This window comes from Gopherus flavomarginatus, chromosome 7 (genome assembly GCF_025201925.1).
Source record: "Gopherus flavomarginatus isolate rGopFla2 chromosome 7, rGopFla2.mat.asm, whole genome shotgun sequence".
NCBI classification, from domain to species: Eukaryota; Metazoa; Chordata; order Testudines; family Testudinidae; genus Gopherus; species Gopherus flavomarginatus.
Genome location: NC_066623.1, coordinates 80,094,585 through 80,107,142, shown reverse-complemented (window position 1 = coordinate 80,107,142; position 12,558 = coordinate 80,094,585). Strand labels below are relative to the sequence as shown.

Sequence of the window (12,558 nt, the reverse complement as noted above, 5' to 3'; positions counted from 1 at the left end):
CACAAAGGTGCCTTCAAGTAATTAGTTATTTTGAGTACTCAACTTGAGATACCATAAAAAGGGGCAGATCACAAGGCAGGTGCTCAATGCTTTCTAAAAACTAGGTCTCTTTAAAATGTTGCAAGTTGTGCAAACAAAAACAGGGACATCCAGCCCAAATTACTTCTCAAGTTTGAACATTTAGACTTAAGAGCCCAATTCCACCCTCCCACAACCCGTTCATCCAGTTGTAATTGAGGACAAAATTTAGGAGAGGAAAGCCAAAGTTCCCAAACTGTAAATAGCAATAATATTAAAATACTAACAGGCTGTTATATAGCATATTACAGCTAAGCATTACCTTTAGGGTCACCTAAAACTGAACCAAAGGCACTGATGACCACATCTGTTTTCAAACGGACAGTCTGATCCTCATCTTCAATCCAGTGTCCAGCTTCAGCTTGCTCAGTTCTAACAAATTCCATAGCAACAATTCGTTCGCCTTTCACTACAACTTTCCGAGGAGAGAGGAAAGGCAGAAATTCACACTTTTCTTCTTTTGCAAGTTCCATCTGTGGAAAAAAGAAAAGTCATACAAAGATTATGATGTCTTCACAGAAAGATTTTGATTCATGAAGTTTGCATATATTCCATATCTAGCAAAAACTATTGCTGTGTAGGGCTACAGTCTATTCTTGATACTTACTCCAAAGTCTCCAATGATATTGAGTGGATCAGCATATCCACCTATGGAGAAGAGTATTAATTTTTCATATTTTCTCCTCTGTTACTCTGGATTTAGACTGGTGTGGTCCCTTTGATGTCAGTGGAATTACCCTGTGTAACAAGGTATGTTGGTCTTTTAAAGACAGATCTAGGTGAGCACAGACTCAGTACTGACTGCAGCCTAGATGTGGGGTAGGCCTGCACTGAATGCTAGGTACAAGTGGTAGTAAATTGAGGGAGGGGGTAGGGTTTTGTCAAAAATAAACTAAATTTTCCTCTGAAAAAAATCATTTGACAAAATTTGTCAATGTTCCAAAATATTTTTGAAACAAGGAATTATGGGAAAACACCTCAATTTCTTATAAACAAAAGTTTTTGGTTAAAGAAAAATCAGTCTGAAATTTTCCCCACTTTCTTACTTTTTCCAAAAATTGTTGGATTATTATCAGAAGGTGCTCAACACTTTCTAAAAATCTGGCCCCTTCCAGTGTTTCAAAGTGTGCAACAGTAGTATCAGATGCTGAAACATTGTTTTCCTTCTGAAAGTAGGAAAAGTTGAGAAAGAGTAAGAAAATGTGGGAAAACTTAATTTTTATACCACCTTTATACTGTTTAAAATAGTAAACATCTATTTTAAACAGTAAAAGGCATGGAAAATAAGGTCTTCCAACTTCTTTAGTTTCTCCTCCCTGAATTTTTTTTAAAATAATATGTTGTTTTAAAATACTACAAAGAAACAAAATTAGAGCTTTGAAACGAAACACTTGTGTTGCATTTTAAAATGTCAATTTGAAATTAAATACATTGTTTTTGCTTAGTAAATTCCTCTGTGTGTGTGCAGGGGGCAAATCAATATTTCTCTATTGAAATAATTTTGAAAGGATTTATTTCTAGTGGAAATTTTTGTCAGAAAAAGATCCAATTTTCAGTCAACATCTAATGTAAGGGAAAGAAGAAGATAAAGAGAGACTCCCTTCCCACAGGAATGAAGACTCATAGATCTATATACTTTAAGACCAGAAGGAACCATCCTGATATAACCTCCTGCACATTGCAGGCCTCAGACCCTCACCCACCCACTCCTGCAATAGGCTCATCCTCTGTCCGAATTACTGAAATCCTCAAATCTTGATTTAAAGAGTTCAAGTTACAGAGAACCCACTATTTACTCTAGCTCAAGCCAGAAATGACCTAAACCCCCCTATGCTGCAGAGAAAGGGTGACATGGGAGACCAGAACTGCACACAGTACTCCAGATGAGGTCTCACCAGTGCCTTGTACAATGGTAATAACACTTCTCTATCTCTACTGAAAATACTTTGCCAGATGCATCCTTGGATTGCATTAGCCTTTTTTATGGCTGCATCACATTGGCACCTTACAGTAATCCTGTGATCCACCAATACACCCAGGTCTTTCTCCTCCTCTATCACTTCCATATGGTAAGTCCCAAGCTTATAGATATCATCACCGGGAATTTTTGCTAAGCGTATGACCCTGCACTTTGCACAATTAAACTTCATCCCTTTTCTATTATTCCAGTTTTCAAGGTCATCCAAATCTTCTTGTATGCTATTCCAGTGCTTTGTGTCATAAGCGAACTGTATTAACACACTCCCACTTTTTGTGTCAAGTTCATAAACAAAAATATTAAATAAGACTGGTCCCAAGACTGATTCCCAAGAAACTCTGCTGGAACTGCCCTCCAGCCTGATAATTCTTTCAAGTTTACCAGCAGTAGTGTCCCCTTTAACCAGTTCCTTACCCATCATCTTTGGATTCTCATATTAATCACCAACTTCTCTAATTTAACTAATAATTTCCCATGTGGAACTGTATCAAATGCTTTACTGAAATCCAGGTAGTTTAGAACTACTGCATTTGCTATGTCTAGAAAATTGATTAGACTGGTCTGGTACAATCTACCTTTTGTAAAACCTTGCTGTATTTTATACCAATTACCATTTACCTTTGTCTTTAATTACTCTCTCTTTCAAAATTTGTTCTAAGACCTTGCATACAATTGAGGCCAATTAATGAGCCTGCAGTTTCCCACATCACTTCCTCCTCCCTCCGCCTTAAATATAGGTACTATATTTGAAATTCTCCACTCAGGATTTGGCCCTACATGATTATATGACAATTAATCTCTTCCATACCTGTGATATTCTACAGCATTTCAGCATCTGGCAGTGTTTGAAATGTCAATAATGGCTGTGCTTGATTAGCGGGGCCGGCTCTAGCCATTTCGCCGCCCCAAGCACGGTGGCCCGCCGCGGGGGGCGCTGTGCCGCTTGCCAGTCCCGCGGTTCCGGTGGATCTCCCGCAGACAAGGCTGCGGAGGGTCCGCTGGTCCCACAGCTCTGGTGGACCTCCTGCAGGCGAGCCTACAGATGCTCCACCGGAGCTGCGGGACCAGCGGATCTCCCACAGGCACACCTGCAGGAGGTCCACCGGAGCCGCCTGCCGCCCTCCCGGCGACCGGCAGAGCGCCCCCCGCAGCGTGCCGCCCCAAGCACGTGCTTGGCGTGCTGGGGCCTGGAGCCGGCCCTGTTGATTAGGGGCAATTTTTACTTTATTAATTTCCAATCTGTAGTATGATTTAGTTAATAGGTATAATTACAGACTTTAAGAATGACAACTTTAAAAAATACAAAGATTTGCACATACACTCACAAAGAGATCATGGGAGTCTGAATACTGATGAACTGAAAAACAGATCAGTACATGAATTACATTTTATATCAATAAGCTTTCTTTTTCTCTCTCTTTTTTTTTTAAAGAACGCCCCACTCCAATTTGAGTGTTTGCTTTATGGCAAGGAAAACAGAAGTAAATTATGCAAATTGAAAATTACATAACGTAACTATGAAGTCTCCAAAGATGTACACTTTCTCTTAAAAAGACAGGACCATTTTCACATAAATTCCATGACTGAGGTACATTACATGTCTCATAAGTATAAATTATGCAAAAGTATGTGTCACATAAATTATAACCAAATAAGACCACCAAAATCTAATAATTAAAGACAAATGAAAATGGTCTCATAATAAAAAATGTTTATCAAAATCAAGTTAAGCATAGAAATATATGCTGAATGCCATCGCTCACCAGCCTTTAATAGGCATAAAAAACACAAAGAATTTTAACTAACCTTTTTACATGTCTTTATACCTTCTTTGTCTGGATCACTGCAATTCATTAAGTGTGTTCCAAATTGCACCTTTTTGGGGAAATCAGATTCCTGAAAAGTCACCAGTAATACTAGAATGGCCCATAATGATTCAGGTAGGCCTCATCATTTGATATCTGGGCTGCAGATGTGTGTTTAAACATTTCTACATATTTTAGAGTTTATAAACAAAAGACCAAAATTTGCCCTCAGATACGCAAGCGCTACTTTCATTGACTTCACGGAGAATTGCACAAGCATAACTGAGGGCATAATTTGACACAGGCACAACATAAAATGAGCCTCAGACTTTGAATAAATATTTACAAATTTCAATTTCATTTTGATGAATTAAACCTTATGTAACAGTGTTTTAAGTGCTTTGCACAAGTTGGGCCTCTATAAATAACAATGATAATCAGTGTTCCATCTCATAAAATCAGTCTTGTTACTACTACAAAAACATTCTGATTGTTCAGTTTTACCTCCTCATGGACAGCCCTGATATTAGTGAATCCCTTTCTGAAGACCACAAATACACGGCGAGCTCCACAGCGTAAAGCAGATGTTGCACAATCAAAAGCAGTGTCTCCTGCTCCAAGTACAATTACAGTTCCCTGTATCAATGGCAATGGAGAGTGACAGGCACACATTCCTGAATGATGAAAAGAAAACCCCGTTTTCAAGTAGAGAACCATTTCTGCATGACAACTCAAAAGACACTTGTACTCAAAGCAGTGTAAAATTGCATCTTGCAGTTTCCAAGCATGGAGTGTCACTATCAAATTATTCTGCTTCATTGAAAGACAGTTTTATTCCCACTTTTAAGATATGCTCATATACGTAATTTCATAGCCAGTACCCTTAGCAGCAATGCCTGCCTATCACGGAGGGTTATAAACTACAATACATTTTTAAGAATGTAGGCTCTGTCATACTAGATTCAATCAATTTGAGGTCATCATTCAAAAATTAAATTTTGACTACTTTCATCAGATTCATTATTCTCCTAAGTAAAAACTATTTTTATAGTTTATAAAGAGTGGCACTCTGTATTTTTCTAACAGCTTTTGACTTGTTTATTGCCCCATCTGATAATTTAATAATATTGGTCTCAGCCACATAAATTAAGTAACTTTTATAAAAGACTCTGAATATATCCTGATTATGGCATGGTTCTCATAAACCATTCCCTATGGCAGCTGAACATGATGCAGTAAGATTATTATTCTTACAATAATTTCTAGGGGACCTTGTTCTGAACTAAGTGCTTAATCTATATTGGTTTTCTACAGACTGTATTTGCAAAAAGAAACAGAGAGAATTCGGACTTTCTAAGTGTTCATTATCCAGTGTGCTCTATTTGATAATTCACTTATAAGAGATTCTTAAGTAAAACTAAAATGCATGTGCTCCATATATTGGATTGCACTTTAGCATCAATTTAAATGTAACTAACTGCTGATTAGACAAATTACAGTAATTTAAAAAATTATAGCATAAATAATATAAAGCTATAATCTCAACGAGTTGGTGATAGTTTCATTCAGAAGAGTTTGTGTTGACCATATAATCATTGCTCTGTAAGTCTTAACTTTGTGCTATAACAGTTGTGAATTTTCACAGCAAGCGTGCAGAAGCACAAATATCAATTTCTTTCAAGAAAATAATATTTTAAATTTAAATTCACAGAAGAAGAACAAAGATATCCTGATCCCCAAAACCCTCTCCACTTGGAAAAAGTACCAATGACTGCAAGCCTCGGTCATTTTTTCCATGTGCCTATGGCATGAGGCTTTGATTACTTTACTATATCTACTTCTGTCTAGAATAATTTATCTCCAAAGTGTATTCAATCCGATGAAAGGTGGTAGATTGACAGCAATGGAAAATGAACTCCTTTATTTTATCAAAGAACAAGCACAATATGGGAGATGACGGTGCAAGGCATGCCTATGACACCATTCCAACAGAAATACCTAGAAATACCACTTCAAATGAGCAAGAAGTTTAGTCACAATGCCATTCAGATCTTGGTTTCTTTCCCAGATAAGGCCCCAATCCTGCAAATGACTCCATATGGGTGCAGAGATCTGCCCACACTTAATGACTTGTAGGATTGGGGACTAAAATTAATGGGGATACTCACATGTATAAATCTTTGTAGATATTTGTATTTCACACACATTTATTTTAATGTGGAGGCCTATTTCTTGGAACCAATTTGAGGGAATATAAACTCATAAGCAATGGAGCTGAAAATTGAAAGAGTTTAGGTGGAGTGTTGCAAATAGGGAGAAATATATATATCGTGGGGGAGTCTAATCACTGGAGAATTGTCATCTTGGAAATAAGAAGAAAAAATATTGTGTTAGATGACTAAATATTATTTTCAAATTCTGGGTTTTAAATAGCATGAAGTGCTTACAGCCTCGGACCAGAAAAAGCAATGTATATAAAACAGATACATTTATTAATGTAGGATTCCAAATACCTACAGAGTATTGATGAAAGTATTTTTATAGTGATCTGCGAAATTCATGTTTCCTCAAAATTCATAGTCTTTTCAGAATAAATCAAATAAAATTAATTTTATCTTCTAGCAAATACAATATGCTTCTTCAGTGACAGATGGCATTTTCAATGAACCTGCATCCCGATCTTGCAAACACGTATGTATGTGAGTAATTAAGTATACATGTCATCCCACTGAGTTCTGTATTGTATTTTAGAATATAAATCTGGGTATTTTATAACTGTTTCAAGGTAGTGGTTTTTATTTTATATGGTTTTATTTTTATTAAATCAACAAATGCTTTATAGCTTTATAGTTCTTCATCACGTCTATTTTAAACCAAGTCTTTCTCAACAATTCCTTTCCTCCCACCCCCGTATATTTTTCTTTCTACATTTATTTTCAGCTTAAGAAAATGGTTAAAAGTAACCTATTTAACATAGCAGATGAGGATGGAATAGAGAAGGGATAAATCTTTATTTCTGCAACACTTCCACTTTGTACTAAAAAGGGTTAACATAAAATTTCACTTTTAAAAGCAGAAAACAAAGTTCCTGCAACAGACCATTTGTGCAAGCTGTTTGTGGGAAACTGTGTAAGAACATAAGAGCGGCCATACTGGGTCAGACCAAAGGGCCATCTAGCCCAGTATCCTGTCCTCTGACAGTAGCCAATGGTAGGTACCCCAAAGGGAATGAACAGAGAAGTTATCATTAAGTGATCTATTCCCTGTCACTTCAAGCAAACAGAGGCTCGGGACACCATTCCTGCCCATCTTGGCTAATAGCCATTGATGGACCTATCTTCCATGAATCTATCTAGCTCTCTTTTGAACCTCATTATACTATTGGCCTTCACAACCCTGCTGGCAAGGAGTTCCAGCAGCTGACAGTCCATTTCATGAAAAAAAAAACCCACACTTTTCTGTGTTTGTTTTAAACCTGCTACCTATTAATTTCATTTGGTGACGCCTTGTTCTTGAATTATGAGGAGGAGTAAATAACTCTTCCTTATTCACTCTCTCTATACCACTCATGATTTTATAGACTTCTATCATATTCCCCCTTAGTCAACTCTTTTCCAAGCTGAAAAGTCCTAGTCTTATTAATCTCTCTTCATACGGAAGCCGTTCCATACCTCTAACCATTTTTGTTTCCCTTTTCTGAACCTTTTCCAATTCTGATATATCTTTTCTGAGATGGGGTGACCACATCCTCATGCAGAATTCAAGGTGTGGGCGTACCATGGATTTATATAGAGGCAATATGGTATTTTCTGTCTTCTTATCTATCCCTTTCTTGATGAGTCCCAACATTCTGTTTGCTTTCTTGACTGCCACTGCACATTGAATGGATGATTTCAGAGAACTATCTACAATGGCTCCAAGGTCTCTTTCTTGAGTGGTAACAGCTAATTTAGACCCCATTATTGTATATGTATAGTTAGGATTATATTTTCCAGTGTGCATTACTTTGCATTTATCAACATTAAATTTCATCTGCCATTTTGTTGCCCAGGCACTCAGTTTTGCCAGATTTTTTTGTAGCTGTTCCCAGTCTGCCTGAGACTTAACTATCTTCAGTAGTTTTGTATCATCTGCAAATTTTGCCATCTCACTGTTTACCCCTCACTGTTTACCCCTTTTTCCAGTACAGATCCCTGGGGGACACCATTATTTACATCTCTCCATTCTGAGAACTGACCATTTATTCCTACCCTTTGTTTCTTATCTTTTACCAGTTACCAATCTACGAGAGAACCTTCCCTCTTATCCCATGACTACTTATTTTGCTTACGAGCCTTTGGTGACGGACTTTGCCAAATGCTTTCTGAAAATCTAAATACACTATATCCACTGGATTTCCTTTGTCCACATGCTTGTTGACCCCCTCAAAGAATTCTACTAGAGTGGTGAGGCATGATTTCCCATTACAAAACCATGTTGACTATTTCCCCACAAATTATGTTCATCTATGTGTCTGACAACTGTGTTCTTTATGATAGTTTCAAACAATTTGCCTGGTACTGAAGTGAGGCTTATTGGCCTGTAGTTGCCAGGGTCACCTCTGGAGCTTTTTTTAAAAATTCGCGTCACATTAGCTATCCTCCAGTCATTTGGTATAGAAGCTGATTTAAATGATAGGTTACAGAGGGCAGTTAGAAGTCCTGCAATTTCACCTTTGAGTTCCTTCAAAACTCTTTGGTGAATACCGTCAGGTCCTGGAGACTTATTACTGTTGACTTATCAATTTGTTAAGTAAGCAGGCAGCCACATTCAACACCATGTGAACTTTCTGAATGATCTTCAGGGGCAGTTCCACATACAGCACATTGAACTGATCTGTTCTGTAGGTGATTATGGCATAACTATTGCATACAGATTGTACTGTATATTAGCCTGGATAACTGAATATAGAAACAATCATTTGACTAATGAACGGTCATATACTGTAATGCCCAGTCAAGCAGTGTGATTTTACTTTTCAAGAGGACAATTCTTAATGTTTAAAAAGGCATAACACTACCCATAACCTATCTAGACTAATGTTTCTCAAGTTTTCAAGCTGGCAACCCTTTATTTAACCTCAAAAGTTTTCATGACCACCTTACATTTACTAGAAAAGTGCATACAATGTATCAGTGATAATCATGATAAGCCTATGTAATTTATCCAAATATAATTTGACGTTAATATTTATAATTTAGTATATAATTATAGTAATTTATAATCTCTCTCCCTTGCTCCTCTCTAAATTTATTTCATTTTCTTTGTTGTAGAATTGTAATCAAATTTTCAAAGACTTGCAGCCTCCCTGGTTGTCTTCTATCATCCCTAAGAGGGCTGCGACACAACGATCGAAACCATACATCCTTCTGCATCTACGCATGTGCTTTTATTGGATATACCACTGTACAAGTGTCTGTGTACTATGGAACTCCACTAAGTACTAATATAATTGCTAACCATCTACTGAACATGTTTTAAACAATACATTATATATACACATACCTGGTTTACTTGCCATTGCTACCAGTGGTAGAAAGTCTTTAGATGTGTAGAAACCTTGATCCATTCTTAATCCTTGGAATATACCATCTTTGTTTGGCTCTGGTAAACCTAATACATATAATTGTAAGCAGATCATTTAGAAAACTTCAAAGATTAAAAAACAAGAGTTAAGCAGGACAAACTGTCTTAAAAACCACCAAAATACCAACAGTTTTACCAAACAGGGGCGTTAGCAAAGCACCTTGAATCTGAAAATAACACCACGATGCTAACCAGTCAGTCTAATCAATTAGGAAGGGGCATAAGTACCAGAATTGCATATCTGCCCTGAGCACGTTTGTAACGTCATCATCAGTGGCTGTTCTTGATTTTTTTTCAGGAACCTGCAAGTTCTTATTGGTCTTTATTTATTTATGGCTATTAATAACATAGTTGTACAGCAACAGTATGTGATAAGGTAGAGAGACTTCACAATTAAACCAAAAGATTGCAAAGGATGTCTTTCCATTTCTGTGCAGCTGGGTAGCAGAGAAAATGGATTAGATGACATGGGAATTAGGAAGTTATTTTTCATCCAAATTGAATGAAATAACATGACATTTTCAACAAAAGTCTGGACTTTTATATCTAAACAGGAAACAAATTAACAAAATACTCTCCAATACATTAACTTTTAAAATCATTAGATAATTGAGGCATGTAATTGTCAAATAATTAGTAATTATATAGTATAAAAAATTCAAACAAAACATTTTTTCATTGGAAAGTACTGACTCATAAAAACTGAAACCGTTCATGGGGAAAAGTTGATTTTGATCAATTTCCCAATTTGAAAAAAGAACTGGGGGGCGACGGGGGGTGAGGGAGGAGGGAAACAGGAGTTGCCTCCTCACTATTCATGCCTTTTTCCAAATCATTTATGAATATGTTGAATAGTACTGGTCCCAGTACAGATTCTTGGGGGACCCTGCTCTTTACCTCTCTCCACTAAGAAAACTGACAATTTAGTCTTATCCTTTGTTTCCTATCTTTTAATCAGTTACTGATCTATGAGAGGACCTCTCATGACTCCTTACTTTGCTTAAGAGCCTTTGGTGAGGGGCCTTGTCAAATGTTTACTGAAAGTCCAAGTTGCAACATTACTCAGGGTACAATCTGGACTGGTGAACAGTTGTCAGTACCTTGTATAATGGTACTAACACCGTCCTGTCTGGGAATACCTTGTCTGATGCATCCTAGGACTGCATCAGCCCTTTTCATGGCCATATCACATTAATGGCTCATAGTCAATCTGTGATCAAACAATACATTCAGGTCTTTCTCCTCCTCTGTCGCTTCCAACTGCCAAGTCCCCAGCTTAGAGCTTGTTGTTAGTCCCAAAATGCATGACCTTTCACTTTGCACTATTAAATTTCATCCCATTTCTATTATTCCAGTTTACATCATCCAGATCTTCTTGTATGATATTCCAGCCCTCCTCTGTATTGATTATACCGCCTTTCTTTGTGTCATCCACAAATTTTATTAGCGCACACTCACTTTTTGTGAGACGGTCAGTAATAAAAATGTTAAATAAAAGATTGGTCCCAAGACCGATCCCTGAGGACCTTCAGTAATAACCTCCCTCCAGCCATTATATGACCCACTGTAGTCTTTAACTAGTTCCTTAACCATCTTTCAATTCTCATATTAATATGGGGTGCCTTTTACACTGCTTTGCTGTGAGAGCAACCACTCCTGGCCTGGCTCACAGACAGCCTCTAACATGTAAACTACTCTGACCTGAAGTATATCAGTGCTTCTAGCCACCCAAACCTAATTTATATTACAGAGTGACACCAGCAAATTCCCAGTTCCAGACTTGTCCCCGGAAATGTGTGTCATGTACTATCCAGTACCCTCCTCGACAACACAAGCTCACAGAAAGTCAGTCATTTCATTAAAAGAAAATGATATGCACAAACCTTATTATTTCAAATGAAGTTTCTCAAACACTTCAATGCAAGCACACACTGGTTTAGATAAAACAAAAGTTTATTAGCTACAGAAAGATGGATTTTAAGTGATTAAAATTAATGAGGCACAAAAGTCAAAATTAGTTACAAAGAAATACAAGGTAAAATGCTAACTAATACCTAATTTAACAAGCTAAGTGAGCTGAAAGCAAAAGGTTTCTCTCACCATATGCTTGCCGCAGTCTGGCTGGATTACTTCAGCCAAGAACCACTCCCCAAGTTCAATGATGGTTCCTTTGTCTTTCAAATGTTGATGCCATGAGTAGAGATGAGAGGAGAGAGGTAATTTGGGGCCTCTGTTCCTAATTTTTTTATTACTTTTCCTCCTCTTTGAGGATCCTCTCCACCTGGGGTTCAGGTGACAGCCAGTTTGTTCCTTTGCCAAGATGTAAATTACTCACTCATACCTTCTTTCTGCCAAAGAATGGCCACTTAATCAAGTGATAGTCCATTTGACTTTATTGACACTTGGCTGAGTCATCAGTTTGCCTTTTGTCTCCGAGGAACTGATTTGTGCTGCTTCCCCATATTTGGAATATGCCTTAATATCATACAATATAATCTTTTAATTTTACAAACAAGGTTGCCACACATTTTACCAGGACAATAATGATCAGCAAACTATGAATTTTCAAACGATACCTCTCAAGGTATACTTTGTACATAATTTATCATAGTCTTGTAAAAGTGGTCAACATAGGGGTACAGTCTGTCACATAAGTACATTATATCCACTATATCATCGTTGTTCACATGTTTCTTGACATTCTCAGAGAACTCTAACAGATTGGTGAGGCATGATTTCCCTTTACAAAAGCAGTGTTGACTCTACCCCAAGATATTGTGATAATTTGAGTTTCTATTCATTCTGTTCTTAACTACAGTTTCAAACAATTTGACTAGTACTGGAGATGGGGTTTACTGGCCTGTAATTGCCAGAATCACCTCTGGATCCTTTTTTAAAAATCGGAGTTAAAATAGCTATCCTCCAGTCATCTGGTACAGGGGATGATTTAAGTGATAGGTAACACACCATAATTCGTGGTTCTGTAATTTTGTATCCGAGTTCCTTCAGATTTAGTCCTGGTGACTTATTACTGTTTAACTTATCAGATTGTTCCAAAACCTCCTTTACTCA

General features: G+C 37.2%; 1 protein-coding gene across 3 annotated transcripts in view; it reads right to left on the bottom strand.

Moving 5' to 3' along the window:
• DPYD (dihydropyrimidine dehydrogenase) overlaps positions 1-12,558 on the bottom strand; it is a 616,437-nt gene that overhangs the window by 266,796 nt on the left and 337,083 nt on the right. For all 3 annotated transcript variants that reach the window (XR_007775327.1, XM_050960937.1, XM_050960938.1), the window contains exons 9-11: positions 9,406-9,513; positions 4,366-4,535; positions 341-551 (exon numbers count right to left, since the gene is read on the bottom strand). Coding sequence is in view for 2 of the 3 variants with exons in the window: in XM_050960937.1 (XP_050816894.1) it covers positions 341-551; positions 4,366-4,535; positions 9,406-9,513 (489 nt within the window). In the remaining variant the exon portion in view is untranslated. The remainder of the gene's footprint in view (positions 1-340; positions 552-4,365; positions 4,536-9,405; positions 9,514-12,558) is intronic.